Below are 18,948 nucleotides of genomic sequence, written 5' to 3'. Positions count from 1 at the left end.
CACACACATTTCACACGACGGGTATCAGGCACACGCGCGGCAGCGAAGGACGATAAACGGTTGTGAGCGAGCCGAACCCATTCCGCGAAGAAAAAAGAGTGGTGCAGCGGGCGCCCTCTGCGTCTGCCGAGCTTTCCCTCCTCGGCTTACCCTCAAAGCTTCCCTTTTCCTCTGCCTCTTCTGCTGTTTCACCTCTGCGCGTACAGGGAGGGGTTGTGCGCACGTGCATAGCGGTCGCACGAGGCGAATGAAGAAGGGGGTCGCGGTAGGTGGAGACCCGTGGTGTTCCCACAGAGAGCCGTATGCGGATCGCAGCCGTGCACGCATGGGACAGCGAGGCGCTGCTTCTTTTCGCCGCTCTCCTCGTCGTTGCCCTCCCTCCCGCGAAGCCAGTGAAGAGCACGCACACTTACATTTATACATCGACTCAACGACAACGGCAGGCGTGGTCATTGAGTGCGGACTCCTCTAAAGCCCTCCATCCATGTCTGTGAGGAGAAAAGGCACCCTTGTGGCAGCCCTTCTTTTCGACATACTTATGCGGGCACGCGGAGGGTCGAACGGCCCAAGCGAACAGAAACACAGCTGTTCCTCCCTCCCCCGGCGCCATCCGCTCCTCAATCTTTTCGATATAGTCTTGCATTGCGCAGCGCAGTTGCATACACAGAACGCCCCCACTCTTATCCCCTCCTCCCCACTCTTTCTCGCTCTTCCTCCTCCACGTGCTCGTTGGCGTTCCAACTCCATGCCCGAACAAAAAAGGGGAGGGGGGAGCGCACGACTCATCGGGGCCGTCTGCGCAGGGTATCTCGCCATGGAAGGTGTGAATTGGTGTCTGCATGCGTAGATGCATGCATTTTTCTGTCCCTCTCCTTCTTCAGCCTCTCCCTCTCTCATCACGTCATGCTGTCCTTACGGGCATCGCTTTAACCTGTGCTCGGCTCCGCTTCGTCTCATTAACCTCTTTCTGTCTCTCTCGGTCGATGTGTGGCGCACTGCACTCTTCAAAGATTTTTACCAGCCCTTCCCTCTTCCTTCTTCCCCCTCCTCCCTCCCCCAGGCCGTCTAGCTCGCTGTCTCTCCTCCTTTCTCCTTCCTTTTTTTTTTGCGTGCGCCGGTGCTTTGCACAGAGGTGCGAAGGTCTTTGTTACGAAGGAAGATATAATCGTCAAACGCGTTGTGCCTGCGCTTGCCATTGCATGTGCGTACGGGGACGAGCTGCTGGGCTCCTTTGATTCAGCCTCTCTTGCCCACATACGCACAGCAGCCCTCTCTGTGCCCGCGTACCTTTGTGGTGCTCTGAACGACTTCCCCCTTTGTAATCGCGCATGCTTCTCATGTTGTGCGTCTGCGTGTGTGCGCGCCGTTATGGCCTAAGAAAGTAACGGGAGAGTGCAGACAGAAACTAAAGCAGTAGTGAAGCGCCTGCGTGCGTGTCCTGTGACCAAGATGGGCGCAGCAGCATGGCGGAGAGCTGCAGCGACTTTCTTTGAGTGTTGTTGCGGTTGGCCCTAATGTGTTTTGTGTGGGCTGTTCGCGTGAAGGGGGTGCACTTGCGCCTGGGGCTGGCTGCTTCGCGGTCGCTCGAAAGGCTTTATTTCGCGCTACTCTGCTGTTAGCGTACGGACCGGGCGCGCTTGAAGGGCAGCTTTCCTCTCCCTGGATGCACACATGCCTTTCCAATACCACTCGTACCCTTTCGCCATCCCGCTTCTCTTCTCAGTGCTTCACAATTTTCTTCATTGCCAACGTGCTTGGCGAGCTGCACTCCTATCCTCGCCGACCTGGGGCTGTGAAGTGTGCGCCGCCTCGAGCATGAAGCGGTCTTCGCGGCGCTCGCCTAACGGAGCCGCCTGTACTTTCGTACCCCCCCCTGCGACCTCTTGAAGGGGGACGGGGGCGCATGGGCACGCGCCCCGTCTCACATAACTCCCGAAGAAAAAGGAGAGGGCGCCAAGCCAAAGGGCAGACTGACGCCGCCGCCGCCGCTCGCAGCACCACCCGGCCGCATAGCCGCTCATGCTGCACCGGTGGCTCCCGCGTCCTGTGCGGTGGACCTGGTGTGGGCGGGTCTGTGGCGCTGGCCAGCTGCCGAGCACTCGCGCCTATGGGCCCCTGCACACAAGTCTTCCGTTACTCGCCTCCCCCGCCCTTTCTCGTTGCTCAGGCCGTTTCGCCGGCGGGGGAGGCGAGCGTGAGGCAGATGAGGCAGTGCGAAAGGTGCGCAACATTGGCATTGTGGCGCACATCGACGCTGGGAAAACAACCACGACGGAGCGGATGCTATTCTGCGCCGGTGCCACGAAGCGCGTCGGCGACGTGGACAGCGGCACGACGACAACGGACTTCATGAAGGAGGAGGCGGACCGTGGCATCACCATTCAGTCCGCCGCAGTCTCCCTGCGGTGGCGAGATCACGGCATTAACCTCATCGACACCCCCGGTCACGCCGACTTCACCGTCGAGGTGGAGCGGGCGATGCGAGTTGTTGACGGTGTTGTGGCGCTCTTTGATGCGTCTGCCGGTGTGCAGGCGCAGAGCTATATGGTGCTGCAGCAGAGTCGCAAGTATGGCGCACCGCTGCTTGCCTTCCTGAATAAGATGGACAAGTACAACGCCGACTTTGCCCTGTCGGTGGATTCGATTCGCACCAAGCTTCAATTGGAACCGCTGCTGCTGCAGATTCCCCTACACGCCGAGGACGGCAGCTTCGCTGGCGTGGTCGACCTCGTAGAGCAGGTGGCGTGCCGCTTCGACGGTACCCACGGGCGCGAGGTGCGGCGAACTGACCTCAGCCGTATCAGCGACGCGTCGCTGTCCACGGATGACAGTCGCAGCACCACAAATCACGAGCTGGCGCACGTAGCTCGCTCCTTGCGCAAGGCGCGCCACGACCTCGTGACTCAGCTCACCGCTTTCGACGATGCGCTGTCGGAGGCGTTCATCGAGCAATTGGACGCCACAGACGGCGACGAGGCTGAGGCGGAGCGGCGGCTTTCCACTGAGGCGCTGCGCGCCGCCGTGCGCCGGTCGGTGTTGCACCCGCCACGCGGTAGGCCGCCACTAATCCCGGTGCTCTGTGGCGCCTCTCGTCGCGATCTAGGCGTGCAGCCGCTCCTGGACGCTGTGACGTACTACCTGCCCTCGCCCTGTGATCGGCAACTGACCGGCTTCACGAAACACGGCACACCGGTGCCCCTTCCGCCTGCTTCGTCCTCGCCGACAGTGCCGACCGTGGCCCTCGCCTTCAAGGTCACGCATATGATGCACCCAGGCAAGGGGCAGCGCCTCCCTCTTGTATTCATGCGTGTGTACAGTGGCCGGATTAGCCCTCGCATGCGCCTCAATAACAACACCCGGCTGAAGTCAGAGTTGATCGAGAAGCTCTATGTGATGCACGCAAACCTGCCGGTGGAGGTGCCGCACTTGGAGGCTGGCCAGATCGGCGCGGCTTTCTTGGCCGACACATACACCGGCGACACACTCTTCAGTCAGCCGTCGCAGCACCTCCTGCAGGCCAAGCAGCACGTAAGGCCTGGAGACGTGAAGGAGGAGGTGCACACGCTGGAGGGCATCAGTGCCCCGCCAGCCGTCATCTCTTTCTCCATCGAGGCTGCCACACACAATCAGGTGGAGTTGCTGAAGGGCGCCCTGACCGAGCTCTCCAGGGAGGACCCCAGCCTGCGTGTCACTGAGAGCGAGCAGGGGACGGTGGTGGTTAGTGGGATGGGGGAGCTGCACTTGGAAATCATTCTCTCGCGGCTCGCGAACGAGTACCAGGTGAAGTGTCGGCTGCTGCGCACGATCGTCGAGTATCGGGAGACGATTCGAGCGCCCCAGTCACTGGAAAGGCACTTGTGCCTACTGAACGACCTACCTTACGCGGAGTGCTCACTCGAGCTGCGGCCGCTGCTGCAGAATGGCGAGGAGTGCAGCGCTATGGATCAGTGCCGCTTCCGCATCGATAGCGCCTTTGAAGAAGAGTTCCTCAGCGTTGGGAGGCAGCAGCAGGGCGGCGGCTTCTCGAGTGGGGCTCGCATGGCTGACGTGCGCAACGCCAAAGAGGAGCTTCGCATCATTGCAGCCTCCTTCCACTCCGCTGTGCATGCGTGCATGCGGATGGGCCCTCTGGCAGGGTTGCCGATGCACGGCGTGGAGGTGGTGCTGACCTACTTCCGCAAGACGGCTGGCTCGCAGCTGCAGGAGAAGTCGCTGACCCAAGTCGCCCGCGCAGCACTGCTGGGCGTGCTCAAAGCGACGCGAAAGGCCGACTTGGCGCTGCTGGAGCCAATGATGGAGCTGGAGGTGCATCTCCCCGAGCCCGCCTACATTGGCAGCGTCGTCAGCTCTCTCAACGAACATCATGCGCGCACCGTCGACGTGCAGGAGGACGGCCGGTCTGTCACGGCGGTTGTGGCTATGCGCAACTCCATTCGCTACACCATGGAGCTGCGGAAGGCAGTCAAGGGGCACGCAAGCATGTTTGTGAAGCTGCACGATTACCGCGTGGTAGAGGAGAAGGCTGTGCTGGCGCGGATCTTGAAGAATCTAGGTATCGTCAGCTGACATGCGCGCCGACTCTCACCCACTTTTGGCGGCGGAAGCGTCGTTGGGTGGCGACATCCAGCCGGCTCGCTGGTCGATGCGGGGCGCTTTTCTGTGAGTGTCGGCTTCGGAGGCGAATGGCGCTTCCCTTATCCCAGCACCACATTCTTCTGCCCAACTGCATGCGGTGTGCCGGCACCGTTCAAAGGTCGTGGCGCTGGCACGGGGTGATACGAGCAAGGAGGGGGAGAGAGGGTGAGGGGTGAGGTGAGGTGCCCCTCACGGTGTCCTAATGAATGCATGAGCGCCTGAAGCGCTCTGACAAGGTAATGGATAGAGAGAAAAGCGATGTCTTCCTTGAGGGAGGTGTCCAGCTTCATCTGCGTGCGCATGACGAGACGCCGGGCACAGGAAGAGCGCACGCGCGTGCTCGTGCTCTGGGCTGCTGCCGCCTCACGCACTCGCTTCCTCCCTTGCTCACGGAGCACTTCTTCACGGGCACGCCCTTCCCTCCGCATCACATGCCTTTCGTAGCCCAACGACCCGCTCTTTACCCCCCCTTTGCCCGTGGCCGCGCCTGCGTGTACGTTTCTGCAAGTCTTGACTTTCACTCACGCACGCCCTCACACCAACTTACCCTACATTGGCACATCGCGTGCAGCTCATCAGATCCTTGCAGCGTCCTCTCCTCCCCCACCGAGGCCCCCTTTGCCCCTCTTATCGATTCTTTCTGCTGACCTTTCCGCGGTGCAAGCCGCTCACTCCCCTATTGCATACCCCAGACGTGCGCACACGCACGCACCAATGCGCCGACCTTCTTTCTATACGACATCTAACCTCACGTTTGCATACGTCCTTTCTTGTCGACTATCCACCTCGTCCCCTCGGCTTCCCACACCCTCTCTCCCCCTGTCTCTCACTCCCCCCACACTCTCCTCTTTGGGCTCATATTCACGAGGCAGTGCACATCACCCCTCTGGTCGCTCGTGCCTCCTCCTCCTCGAAGGAGTCTTCCATTCCTCGTGGGCCGCGTCTCTTCATCGCTATCTTGAAAGCGCGCCAATTCTCATCCCAATGCGTCGATCTCACATGTAATCCTCCCAAGAGGGGAAAAAAAGGGGTATGCGCCGCGACTTCTTCGAGTGCGCCCATCCCTCCCTCCCTTCCTCCTCCTCCTCTCTCTCTTTGTATCCCGGCGTACGTGCGCACACCAAGTTGCGTGTGCCGCTGCCTTTCGATGAGCGCGTACCACACCGCGGCGCATCATGACGAATCGCGCTTCTCCTCTCCTCCCGCAGCCGGCAGGTGAGCTCAGCTCCCTTTTCCCCTCCTCCCTCTCCCCCTTTCCCTACACACACTCTACAGAGCAAGCGAGCGCGAAGCAGAGGACTGCACCATCCACAATGGTCCACTCGACACCGCTTTGTGTACGCCATGTTGGCTCCGGTGGGGCTCGTCATCGTAGGCAAAGGGGCGTTCACTCTGTATCGCTCGCTGGGCTGGAGGGGGGCAGCACGTCCTTCCATCCGTCCGGCATCACGGGCGATTCGCGGTGACCCGGTTGGGGGCCGATCGACGGACTCGCTGCAGCCCAGCGCGGCCATCGTAGGCTCTTGAGGAACGAGGGCGATCGCCCCGACCCACGTATACTGCAGACCGCGCGAAAATGGCGGGTGCTGGGCGACGGCTGTGGAGCGGGGCTTCAGAATGCTTTCCGCGTGGCGGAAAGGGCAAGGGCGAGCGAAGCGAAGCGCCCCACGCGTGTATGCGACGGAGCTGTGAGGGTGCTAAGGGGGCCGCAGTCCTGCATCGCCTTCCGCGAGCCGCCGTGCGTGGACAAAAGCACTGCAGACGGCCCGAGACGGCTCTCCGCGGGCTTTGGCGGGCGACCGCCTGCTCGCAGACGTGCGGCCTGCGGTCCTGCCCAGCGATGAGCGCGGGTGCGAGCGGCTGACCGATGAGTGAGCAGATGGCGATGCTGGGCATTCGCGCAGTAGAAGGCGTCGGTACAGGCAAAGCACACGCATGCTCGCTGCATCCTCAGCGCTGGCAGTCCACTTGGCGAGCGGAACCACGGGGTCGCGCTGCTTTACGCCGGGGTTTGTATGGCGAGGTGAGCAGTGGGAAGAAGCAGCGGATAGGGCGTATCGGGAGTCTGCTTGGCGAGCGCCTCTCCGAAGGGCACTGGGCAACGCCGTCCGCGAACGAGGGCCGTCCTCGGCGCATGAGGATGTGCAGAAGGCAGCGGCGGCAGCAAGCATGTTGGAGCCGAGTAGAGCACCGAGCTCACTCATTTGTTAGCTCTTCAGCGCGGCGGAAGCGAAGGAGGGACACCTCAGGCAGCGACCGATTCTCTGACCGCGGCCGGTGTAGAGCTGGCTGGATGGGCCGCACTACTATACCCCAAGGGCATGTGCGTTTGTGTGCCTGTGGACTCGGGCGCACGGTCGAGGGAAAGCCGCGCTGGACGAGTGTGGGGCACGAATGGCCCAGAGGACGTGGTTTTGCCGTGCGTGTCTCTCCCTTCGTGGACTTGCGGCGGCTCTTTCGCTGAGGGATGAGGAGACGGCCCTGCGTATCGGCGAAGAGCGCGCCCGATGGGCTTGGGCGGGAGACCGGAGACGATGCGGACAGCGATAGCGGCGTTAGTCTTCCAGCCTTTGTGTGGCGAGCGACGGCACGCCTCCGACGTTCTGGTGAGCGTCGGGATCGACAGCACCGGTAGTTGGCGGGGTGGTGTGGGTGCGGCGGAGATAGCCGTGCAGGCGTCCTGAAGCGCTGCAGAACAGCTCAGCGCCGCCGTGAATGGCGACGACCGCGTCGCCAGCAAGGAGTCACTACTCGACTGCTGCCTTGGTGGTCGCGTGCACCCTCGGGGAAGTTCGTCTCCGAGAGCAGGCGCGTACCAGGCTGAGAGGTGACTCGGTGGAGGAGCGGACGTCAGAAGAGCGAAGCGGTTCAGTGTGAAGCCAGTGACTTTGCCGCCCGACTGTTACACCTTTGCCTTTATCAATGCCGACTTGTTTTTGGGTCGCACCAGACGCTGCTCACCTGGGGGACGGCCGCAGGGCTGTGCCTCTGCGGCTCCTCGCGGGCGGGATCTGTCTTGGAGCGCCCGAGGCGAACGCCGTGCATCGTGCCGGCCGGCGGCAGGGAATAGGCCCCAACGCATCGCGCGTCCTCCGGTGTTTTCCGCAGAATGGGGCCTTTATCGCGACGCGGCACCGGGAGGATGAGGAGTAGTGTGTTTGAGTCGGCGTGTGAGGTAGGCGGCTGTGGCCTGGTAGCCGGTGGAAGGGAGGAAGGGGGGTGCCAGACGCACGCAGCATCGACGCGGCCGGGCTTGACGCGGGTCTCGTTGCTTTTGCTGGCCTTGAAGCCACTGGCAAGGCGAGGAGCACCATTGCGCTGATGCGGCGACGGAGCGTCGCTCCTCTCACCGTTCAGTGAAGGACACGCGCGCGGTGATGCGACTCATGCTGGAAACACATGTGCCGATGACTGACCACGCATATGCGGCCTCAACTCGATACACCGAGTGGACGCTGCACTGCCTTCGGGGAGACGTAGGAGGTGATGCGCTGTTCTACAGGGGCGGCGAATAGAGGTCAGGCCTCACTGCCTGGCCCCGTCCGGGACGCTCGCGTGACGCTGCCCGTAGCGCGTGCAAGCATGGAGATGGGCCCTCCCCGCTTCACAGGCGCCCCTCCCTCCTCCGTCAACTTCTCTTCCTCTTTTACTGACCGTCTCAGGATCTCTTCTGTCTTTGTCTCGACGCGGACGGCGGCAAGACATTTCTGATCGCCTCCCTTTTTTTTTGACGGCGAACTGCTTTTGCCGAACTGCTCATCATTGCTTCCGTGTCGGGGTCTCTCACTTCTCCTATCGCGGGATTTATTTTTGTGGGATTGCGGCTCGGCGCTGTCTGCGTGCGCTCTCAGCTCCCCTTCGTCGACTTTTTGGGGAACTGTGCGACCGCTGCTGTACAGAAGGAGAGTGTAAGCTGGTGAGGCAAGGCACACACACACACACACACATAGACACACGCACCAATCGGGCTGTGGAGAGCTTTGTGTCGGGCTAGTTTGTGTGCCGATTGAGTTGCTTACTTGGGTCGTCGAGCCGCTTCTGTGCAGGGGTGTGCACGCCGCGGGTATCCTTGTGCCCTGCGGTCTCACGAACCACGAGAAGGCTCATAGTGTTTGGACGGCTCTGTGTACGCTCGCCCCGCTTTTACGTTGTTGGTCGGCCGCGGCGACTTCCCGTTTGCGCTCTCTCTCGCTCTCTATCTCATTTCACCTGCACCGCCTCTCCGAGATGCGCCGGGTGTGCACAGATCCTCCGCATCCGACGCGGTTCGTGGAGCACATTTACATTCCCCTCAAAGATGGTATCCGCCTCGCTGCACGGCTGTTCATGCCCAAGGACGCGTCTTCGGAGCACCAGTATCCGGCCATTCTGGAGTACATCCCATACCGCAAGCGCAATGGCACTCGCATCCGCGATGAGCCGATGCACGGCTTCTTCGCCGGCCAAGGCTACGTATCGGTTCGTGTCGACATGCGCGGTGCCGGTGAGTCTGATGGCTTGTTGCTCGATGAGTACCTAAAGCAGGAGCAGGACGATGCGCTGGAGGTAATCGACTGGATTAGCGAGCAGCCGTGGTGCACCGGTGATGTTGGCATGATGGGAAAGTCGTGGGGTGGCTTTAACTCGCTGCAAGTAGCCGCTCGTCGTCCTCCTGCACTGCGTGCCATCATCGTTTTAGGCTTTACGCACAACCGCTTCACCGACGACATCCACTGGAAGGGGGGATGCTTGCTGAACGACAACTTCTGGTGGGGCTGTATCATGCAGGGCTTTCAGTCCTGCCCGCCGGACGGTGACCTCGTTGGCGATAACTGGAAGGAGATGTGGGTGAAGAGGCTGAGTGCGATGCCGCTGAATGCCGCCGACTGGGCCGAGCACCAGCGGTACGACGGGTACTGGAAGCACGGGTCCATCCAGGAGGATTACAGCGCCATCCAGGTGCCAGTGCTCCTCGTCGATGGTTGGGCGGACTCGTACACGAACGCTCTCTTCCACCTGCTAGAGGAGCTTAGGGTGCCGCGTAAGGCCATTTGCGGCCCGTGGGCGCACGTTTACCCCCAGGACGGTTCACCAATGCCTCAGATGAACTTCCTGCGCGCGGCCAAGGACTGGTGGGACCACTGGATGAAGGGTCGGAAGGATAACGACGTGGCGAGGTGGCCGGTGCTCCAGGCTTACATCGAGGATTCGATGCCGCCGTGCACGAGCAAGCCGGTGGCGCCTGGCAAGTGGGTTGCAATGGACAGGTGGGTGAGCGCTGAGGTGCCGACGGTCACCTACGGCCTCGGTGCCAGCCGGCTTCTCGCAGAGGTGCTTGAAGACGGCGCCGCCAGTGCGATCGACATGGTCGTGGTTCACACCCCGTTGAACCATGGACTCCTCTCGGGTGAATGGATGGGTGCGGGCGTGATGGGCGAGACGGCCGGTGACCAGCGCATGGACAACGGCCTGGCCGTCACCTACATCTCAGCTCCCCTGACGGCTGCCATGGACATCTTTGGCCAGCCGACCTTCTCTGTGAGCCTGACCTGTGATCATCCGAAGGGTTTTCTGTTTGCCCAGCTCTGCGACATCGCGCCAGATGGGGCGGCGACGCGCTTCACCTACGGTATGAAGAACCTCGTGCACTGCGGTCCAGAGGGAGACAGAGCCATCGCCCTGGTACAGCCGGGGCAGGCCGTGCAGGTGACAGTGACGATGGACTTCTGTGGCTACTGTGTCCCGGCCGGCCACAGCATCTCCCTGTCGCTCGCGAACAACTATTGGCCCATGGTGTGGCCTTCGCCGACGGACACGACATTGCTGCTGGATGCCGCGACGGCCGCCTTGCGCGTCCCGGTGCTCCCCCCGAGCGCCACCTTGTTCCCAGGGCCAGATCCGGTTCCGGAGGTGGCGGCTTCGACACCCATGACAATCGTGACGCCAGGCCGCGTGGACCGCTCCATCTCGTACGACCTCGTGCGAGACACCTGGACATGCGTGACCACCTCCGTCGGCGGCGTGTTCGGTGAGGGCATCTTCTGCTTCGAGGACATTGACACAACGCTGAAGCACAACCTTCATCGTGAGCTTGCGCTCAGCAACCGTGACCCACTCTCGGCGCGGTACACCATCACCCAGACGGTCAAAGTGAGCTGCCCGCGCTGCGTCACGGAGGTGACTATTACGAGCACGCAGCACTGCGATGCGGACCACCTCTACATTCGGTCCCATATGAAGGCTGTGTACAACAACGAGGAGGTGTTCGAAAAGAGCTCCTCTCGGCGTGTCAGTCGGGATGCTGTCTGAGGTGCGCCCACTCGTACGTCTATCGCCTTGCACACACAGGGAGACGGAGGGGGCGCTCCCCCTAATCTTCTTATATATACGTCATCGCCGCACGGGCATCGCTCCTTGTCCCTCTTCCATAGGCATCTGCTCTGTGGGCCGGCGTTGAGAGGCCTTTGCATGCGCACCTCTCGCGGCTCCTATCCCTCTCTTCGCAGCGATTGGACTTCGCCTCTGCCGTCTTGCCATGTCTTCTCTTCCATTTGAGGTTGTCTGAATCTCTCGCCTTTGACTGTTCCGCCCCTCTGCGCTTTGCCTGCGTGCATCAGCGTTCGTATCTCTGCACGGCGTCTGATGAGCCGAGGCGCGTGCCCGCATCTGCGTCTCTGTCTCTCTTTCTCTCTCTCACGCAGTGCCCCTTTCGCGCCGCTCGAAGCCCTCTTGCCTTCCCATCACCTGTGCAGTGAAGCTGGAGACGGCGGCTGCGCATTAGGCATGATGAGAGGAGCGATCGAGGCACCTCTTATACAGGCGCGCACACGCACGCCTTCCCTCTCCCGATTCTCTGTTGCGTTGGCTTCCTCGTTTCGTATCCTTCGGTGCGCGGGTAGCGAGACGCAACAGCGGGTTCGTGGTGGTGGTTGTGGGGGCGGACTGGTGTGCACACTTCTGTAGCAGCTGCCAAACAAGCCGAAACACATCCACACTTACAGTGGCGCAGAGAGACGCGGGCACGCTTGCGTCGTAAGCAACCAGCTATGGCTGTCGTACGGATCGAGTCAAAAAAGAAACGGTAATGACGAAGTACGAGAACCTCTGCCAATGTTCGTGCGACCGCCCAATACGAACACCAGTCCGCCGCGCCCCGTGTGGGCGCTCTCAAAGGGGTTATCGCAGCTATTCCTCGATTTGGGGAGTCCTACCCCCCCCCCCCTGCGGCCGATTAGACAGGAGCGATGGGCGGTCGCCTCTCCCCCACGCATGCACATGCGTGCGCGACTACAAAGACCCCACCCCTGGACGTGTATGCGCGTGAGGTGCTGTGCGCCCCCCTCTCTCTCTACCAACAGGTATCGCTCTCAGCGGGTTGTCAGCTGTGAGGGTGCTCTGCGAACGACGGTAGACTGGAAACTCATCTGCTGGAGCGGAGAAGGACGAATGTGAGCCTTTGGGAGCCACGGATGCCCTTTGCGAACTGTTGACGTGACTGAAGGGGGGAGGGGCTGAGCTCATGGAGTCCACTGCGCGCACCGGCAGCAAAGGGAGCAGTTGCCGTTTCACGTGGAGGAAAGCTGCACCATGGCGACTTAGCGGAGAGGGAGCCACTGCCCAGTAGCAGCAGCTGAAGGCTAGCTGACCTCTTTGTGTAGTTATGTGTCGCCACCGGCGAGAGAGAGAGAGAGCCGGCGGCGTCTTGGCGCTTCAGTTGGATTGCAGGGCTGGTATCCTTGCTGGCTTGTGCGCTGTATCACTCCCTTGTGCCACGCGTAAGTGTGACATCTGCAGCCTCGACTCACTTTTCTGCGGAGCCCATCTGCTCTTCCGTACCTCGTCTACAGAGTTGCTGGTGCGCTCTGCTTTTTTTCTTCGATACTGATTGATCACGTGTGCCTCTTCCTCTCGCGGCGCGGCCGCCTCCATGGCGCATTGGACAATGCGGTGCACCGGTGCAGAGCAGGAGCGACACCAAAACAGCACGCAATCGAGCAGACTCATACGATGAACTCCGAACGGCCGATTCGTGCCAGTCCACACACTTCTCCCCTCGTTCTCTGTGCTCCCCTTCCCAATACCCTCTCCATTTCAACTATCTGTCTCTCGCGCTCTCTCTTCCTCCCTCCTTGCGCTTTCCACAACCACCACTCACAGCTCTTACCCGTACGACCTGCCGGCCCTTTGCCTACGCTTTTTGTATTTTCGCTTGCATCCTTACTTCCGCGTTGCTGCCCCCTCACTGCGTCGCACGGAAGCACGCGAAGGAAAGGCAAGAGCCGTTGGAGACACAAACGATAAGGGGAACCTGAAGGAAGCGGCACTTTCGGCGTCCGGTCCCGCATTCTGTGTCGTGTGCCTCTCTCCTCCCCCCTCCCCCTCTCTCTCCTGCCTTGACGCCTCCTCACTTGCTCTTGCCCAAGACCACCACACCTTAACCATCGGCACGGTGCCCGCCAGCCCACTCACCGCCCCACCCCTTTCTCCCCCAACACACACACACACACACGGTTGCCGTACTGTAACGCTCTCCCCCTCTTTTTGTTCCGCTCTGCTTCCTTCCACTTCCTCCGTCGTGTGTGCATGGCTGCCTGTTCGCCCGTCTCTCTTCGTCCTCAGCTACGATAGGTAAAGGCGAAGGGAGAGAAGTGAAGGGCTAAGGAGGAACGCCCCATCCACACAAAGAAGAGCATCTGCACGGAGTAATTATTGACACGCCATACGGCGCTTGGTGACCATTAGACACGGTCACGTACGGCGAGGACCGATTTGCATAAATACGGCTGCGCACGGCACCGCTCTCCTAACCACTAACACCTCTGCGGCACGCTGTACGCTGGCACATAAAAGCCCCTTCCCTCTCTCCCCTACCCCCACACACATACAGACACACATCGCCACGCGAGACATTCGTCACGCACTTGTCTCCGCCTTCCCCACAGTTCTTCTCACCAGACCCCTTTCCCTTCCTCCACATTCCTCAACCCGGCAAAGCGATCTCACAAGCCGCACACACACACACACAGAAGGGGCACCGCGAGCTGCGCTTCTGCATCACTCCTTTCCGCGTGCTCTTAAGTTTCCGTTCGCCAACGGCAGGGCAACGCTGAGCCAAACGCGTCCCTCCCCTCCCGCACTTTCCCACCGATCCATTTTCCTGCCTTCCTCTTTTTGTCTCCCCTTCATAAGAAGCGGCTTCGTTTGCCTTTGTGCTCTGAGCCGGTCTTGTCGGTTGATTCAGTAGTCATAGCCACCGGTACACGTAGACACACACACACCGAAAAAGGGGGACGGGGTTAGGGAAGAAAAGACCCCGGAGGGTGGACTCATACGCACACGCGCCCGCCACTGCATTTTCTCTTTGCCTCTTCTTGCTTTCCCTTTTACCTCGTTTAGCTTTCAGCTGTTGAGCTTCGCGTTGGTTTGCCTCTGAGTGACGTGCCCGCCTCCCCAACATTACCCGACAGCTTTGGCTGCGCGGATTTGTCCCACCACAGCGCGGGGACGCACCCACACGGTATAAGTGTTCTGCTTGGGGCGGCTGTGCCGGCCGAGTGGGATTCTCAACAGCTTTCTTAGGTTCTTTCAATCGCGGCGAGACGGGGGTAAGACCTATTGCTTGCTCGCCAACACGCATCCATCATGACCACTTCGCGCGAACGCCGAGGCGGTGCCTCCGCGGAGGAGGCAGAAATGACGTGGAGGAGCTCGGGAACGCCGGAGAGCACTCCCTCTCTGCTGCTTCGTGGTGACACGATGCATGTTGTAGCGGGCTGTGGCGTTGAGCAGAACACCGATGGCGTCCACATCCGCGTGTGCTACCTCGACGAAGGCATGACACAAGCGACCTGGCACCACGTGCCCAATGCCTCCACGCTGCAGCAGATGCTACGTGAACAGGATCAGTGCTGTGCCATCTCCTCTTCGCCACCGAGCACCGGCGATCACTTTGCAAAGACCCCATCGCCGCTCCCCGCCTCCACAATGACAGCTGCGAACGCCGCGTCAGCGCTCCCCTCTGATCTCGCTGTCGACAGAGCAAAGGACGACTCCGTCTTGCCGGCCATCAGGCTCTCTCCGACATCTCCCCCCAGCGGCGACGCTCGCCCGGCGTGGGTCAGCATCAAGGCGGCCACAGAGGAAGAGCTGGAGAAGGTTATGGCGAGCCTGCCAGTCCATGTGCTTACACGGCGCCGCATCATCTCAGCACTGTGCAGCCACACGGGCGCTGAGAGCGGCGAGCCCAGTAGCGACACTGAGGACAAGAAGCCCTCCTCCTACGAGTGGCACGAGAAGGGCAGCAGTTCTAGACACCACATGCCGGTGCGCGAGAACTTCCTCGAATACTTCCCTGCTCATGGTTACGCTGTGCTCTGTCTGCAGGCGATGTCACTGCAAGGGCCCGAGAGTGCGGAACGCGGCATCATTGAGCGTGATGGGGCAAGTCTACATGCCACGCAGCTGCCATGCACACCGGTGGTGGCTTTGGCCTTTGAGTCGGCGCTCTTCACTTTCAGCGCGGGTGACTTTGGCGGTGAAGAAGACGTGCAGCTCATCATGGCCGACCTCACGTGGTCTACAGAATCTCCAAGCATCATCGACGCAGCTGGTGTGCGGGGAAATCACTCGGTCGCGAGTCGCTCAACGTCGCCGGTGTCGACCATCGGTGCGCACAAGCGGGCAGAGTGCGCGAAAACAGCAACGAGCGACGCCATTGCCTCCGGGTGGGAGCACCACCACGGCAAAGACCTCTTGTTTGACAACGCGAGCGATTCAACCAAGGAGAGGAGCATCGAAGCGGCAACTGAGGCACCACTCGCACACCCCGCAGCCGGTCTGCCATCTCGGTTGTCGGTGCAGCAGTTGAGCGACGCCCAGCAGCCCATGACGCGGTTCGGCTCTCCTTACGACCCGACATCGCCGGGCTGCCGTGCAGCCACAGCCATTTCCATTGTGTGCAGCTCCCTCGTTTCCGCCATCATCGCCTCCCTCCAGCAGTCCACCCGAGCACGGCTCATCGAGGCGGACCAGCTTGACGAGCTGGTTCTTCAAATCCTGCCGTCGCGCGTGGACCAGGATGACATGCTGGTGCGCACCAAGAGCCTGCGCCATCGCATCGCCTTCGTCCATATAGACGCCTTGCAGAAGGAGCGAGTGCTGAAGGAGCTGCTGTTGCCAGCCATGCGCCTGACGCCGTTCTCCAGATCCTCACACGCAGTGGAACGCTACCAGCGTGCCCTCTCATCCATTCGAAGCATGGCGCTACACCTGCGCAAAGGTCGCGACATCGCCAACCGGGCGAGCATGACCCTCATCAGCGGTGTGTCAGCGCGCCTCCTGTCGCACTGCAACTTTATGGACTACCTGAACCACGTGCAGACGCAAATTGCTGTCATCTTGATGCCCATTACGATCATACCGAACCTGTTCGCCATGAACGTGCGAGTCCCTTTCACCGATGCAGAAACGACGACTCCCTTTTACTGCATCGTTGGCATTACACTCGGTATCTTAGTGTTCAGTGTGATGCCCATCGTCTGCAAGTTTCTCATGTACAAGACGCCTGGGGCACTTGCACCACTGGACTAGTGCAGGGGAACGAAGGAGAGAGAGGTGGGGAGGGGGAGGACAGACCGCAGAGGGGAGGGGGTCGAAGTGCCAGCTCCTGTTACTGCACGCACACACACGCACACACACGCACACACACGCACACACACGCACACACACACACACATGCTCATATATTTATAGTTGTGCTAAGCACTTGACCAACCGTAAGAGGAAAGGCGTTCCTCGAAGTGCCTTCACAGACACGCGTGTAGGCGTGTATGGACGTCGGGACGGATGAATGCGTCTGCTTGTCTGCCTGTGTGCGTGTGTGTCCGCCGCTCATCTTTGATCTCTCTCACCCTCTCTATTTCTGCCCTCGCGCTGGTTGTAGGCGCTCGCTTTTGCCGCTCATCTCCTCCTTTGTCTGCTGCTCTGCTCGTGCTGCCTTGCGCTGTGCTTGCCGCCCCCCTTTTCCGCACTTTCTTCACCTGCTCCATTTCTTCGGCGTGTTGGTCTCGTCTCTTCTCCCCTCCCCCCTCTCCCTCTCGCTTGTTCCCTCCGCGCCTCCGCTTCTCGTTGTCACTCCCCCGGCCCCTCCTTTCCCAGGGCCGCTCGTGCCCATGTCTCCCCCCTTCCCCTCCTCTCCACGGCCACCGCCACAGCGTCACCATCGCCTTTTCGTCTTTTTCTTTTCCGCCTCAAACGCGCCCCCGCCCCGATGCCGGCCGCCTCAGCAAAGCGCCCATGTGTAGCTGCGCTCTCCCCTTCTCTCTCTGTGGGGTATCCTGCAGCCTGCCATCGAGTGGATTGGCGGACTCTGTGGGGTCGGCGGAGCTGGGCTGGGCATGGGCTGCCGTTGTGCCGAGGAGACGGTGCGGCTATGCCCACCGGTGGACCAGCTCACTACGAGTTATACTGGCGATTCAACAGCTGTACACATCTGCGCAACGCGTTTGCGGCGACTGGTGCGCTGCCGATATCCCAGGCTGCGCTGTGTGCGGTGGAATCGCAAGGAGCTGAGCGCCGCCAAGGGGTGGTGGCCTCGCTTTTTCCTTGACGCATCTTCGATGCGAGTCTGTGCACCGCGAGAGACGCGTTTCACCTCGCACGCGTCTGTAAGACATCTGCTCTTCCGGGTCGTTGGTACTCCGGTGCCGGAAGCGAAAAGAAGCACGGAGGTGGCGTCTCTGTGGTCGCACAAGAGGGCGCAGGCGCGGGTGTAGGGCGTCCCTCCGTTCTCCAGGGCGAGGCGGAGGCCGCGACAGTTTGACTCTGCTACGTCGACCCTGCTGGGCGGATACACCTGACGTCCAGCTGTGTGCCTCAGGTTGACGTGGCGGCACGCGAGACCCGTGAAGAGGTGCCAACCAACATCGCGCCCGGCCCTCGCGGTATTGGAGTGAGCGCCGACTCGCGCCGCCTGATGTGGGGCACGCGAAGGCACGGACCGACCGGGCGTGGACTCGTTCTGGGGGCTGGGCACCACGGCAAGTGCGTGACAGACGCGCGCCAAGGGCCTCCTCGGCGCGGCACAGCCCTGAGGGGTCCTTGGGGACGTCATCGGACGCCGCCCCGGCGCTGAGCAGCTTCAATGACGACCGCGGCACCGTCACCGCGGCGCGGAGTGACGGCTGTGCGGCCAAGGCCCCCTATTCGCTTTGGGGCGGGATATGGCCGGGCGCCGCCGGTGCGGACCGGCGCCTTCATCGCGCTCTTTCCGCTGAGCACGCCGCAGATTGTACCGCGGCGTGACTGCCACATCGACCGGCAAGGACAGGCTCGGCGAAGACGCGCGAGCTCCCGAGCGCCGCGCTGACCCCGGCCATCACGACAGCCCGACGGCGCGCCAGGGAGGGAGGGCGAGTCGCCCATGGCGCCACATCGAGGGCAGCCTCAGCAGAGAGCAGCATCGACAACGCATGTGTTGCGGACAAGGCGGAGCTCCCGACTGGACTCATAGCAAAGACCAGCAGGAAAGCCGGGTCATCTGGCAAGGCCGCTTACCGGCCGCTGCGGACCCCAGCGCTGACGCCGCTGGAGGCGACTCTCGACGGGGGCACCTACTGCGTCGCCTGAGCACCGCACCCCGTCTGGTATGCTCCTCAGCGATCTCCAACGACCTGACTTCGAGGGAGAGGGGCGCAGCCCTGTGATGCTGTTACTTCCCGCGTTCCTGAGTAGCGGGCCCCGCACGCAGGGTATCGACCCCCCCGCGCACTGCGCGCACTGGGAATGCAGCGAGGCGGCCGCAGTCTGGGAGCGAGAGAGGGCAGACCATGGCATGGCCGAGGATGGGCCCACAGAAGCCAAGGTGACGTCTGGCAGCCCTCCTCCACGCCCCATGGCGGCGCAGCACGAGGCCCTGCAAGCTGCTCGCGATGGGTGCCCGCGAAGTCCACTGGGGCACCTCCCTGCGGCCGAGAGCACTTACCGTGAGCGCGTCGATGCCCTCTCGAGGGGTGGCGAGAGTGCGCTGCTGAACACCTACAGCCCAGAGCGTCGGCGCCGGCTGCGTGCCCCTGCGACGTGGCAAGAGGAGGGCTCACTGCGCCCCCCCTTCCCCTCCTGAAGTCACCCAAGCCCGATGACGCTCTCGCGCTCCACCGCCCCTGCGGCGCTGGCGGGGAATGCGGGTGAGCCACTCGAGCTCAGTTGTCTCGCAACGGCTGCTCGGCCACGCGGAAGGGGCACGCCAGCGACGGCCGTCCGACTTTCGTCTCTGACCGCTCTGCCGTAGGCGCCCGGGGCCTTTGCCTCCACAGGGCAGCCCGACGCCGGCCAGCT

The 18,948-nt window shown here is 61.7% G+C and overlaps 3 protein-coding genes across 3 annotated transcripts; all 3 read left to right on the top strand.

The window, feature by feature from the left end:
- Nucleotides 1-2,019: 2,019 nt before the first annotated feature.
- Nucleotides 2,020-4,566, top strand: LSCM1_03224 (uncharacterized protein; the record flags this gene model as incomplete). Its single annotated transcript, XM_067320773.1, has 1 exon — nucleotides 2,020-4,566. One exon carries the CDS (start codon nucleotides 2,020-2,022, stop codon nucleotides 4,564-4,566), a length of 2,547 nt encoding a protein of 848 aa, XP_067177383.1.
- Nucleotides 4,567-8,862: 4,296 nt separating this feature from the next.
- On the top strand, nucleotides 8,863-10,923 carry LSCM1_03223 (uncharacterized protein; the record flags this gene model as incomplete). The annotated part of the gene is made up of 1 exon (XM_067320772.1): nucleotides 8,863-10,923. One exon carries the CDS (start codon nucleotides 8,863-8,865, stop codon nucleotides 10,921-10,923), a length of 2,061 nt encoding a protein of 686 aa, XP_067177382.1.
- A 3,333-nt stretch (nucleotides 10,924-14,256) lies between these two features.
- Nucleotides 14,257-16,203, top strand: LSCM1_03222 (uncharacterized protein; the record flags this gene model as incomplete). Its single annotated transcript, XM_067320771.1, has 1 exon — nucleotides 14,257-16,203. One exon carries the CDS (start codon nucleotides 14,257-14,259, stop codon nucleotides 16,201-16,203), a length of 1,947 nt encoding a protein of 648 aa, XP_067177381.1.
- Nucleotides 16,204-18,948: the final 2,745 nt, after the last annotated feature.

This window comes from Leishmania martiniquensis, chromosome 28, assembly GCF_017916325.1.
Source record: "Leishmania martiniquensis isolate LSCM1 chromosome 28, whole genome shotgun sequence".
Lineage (NCBI taxonomy): Eukaryota > Euglenozoa > Kinetoplastea > Trypanosomatida > Trypanosomatidae > Leishmania > Leishmania martiniquensis.
Note: the sequence above shows the minus strand (reverse complement) of the source record. Positions and strands in the feature narration are given on the sequence as shown.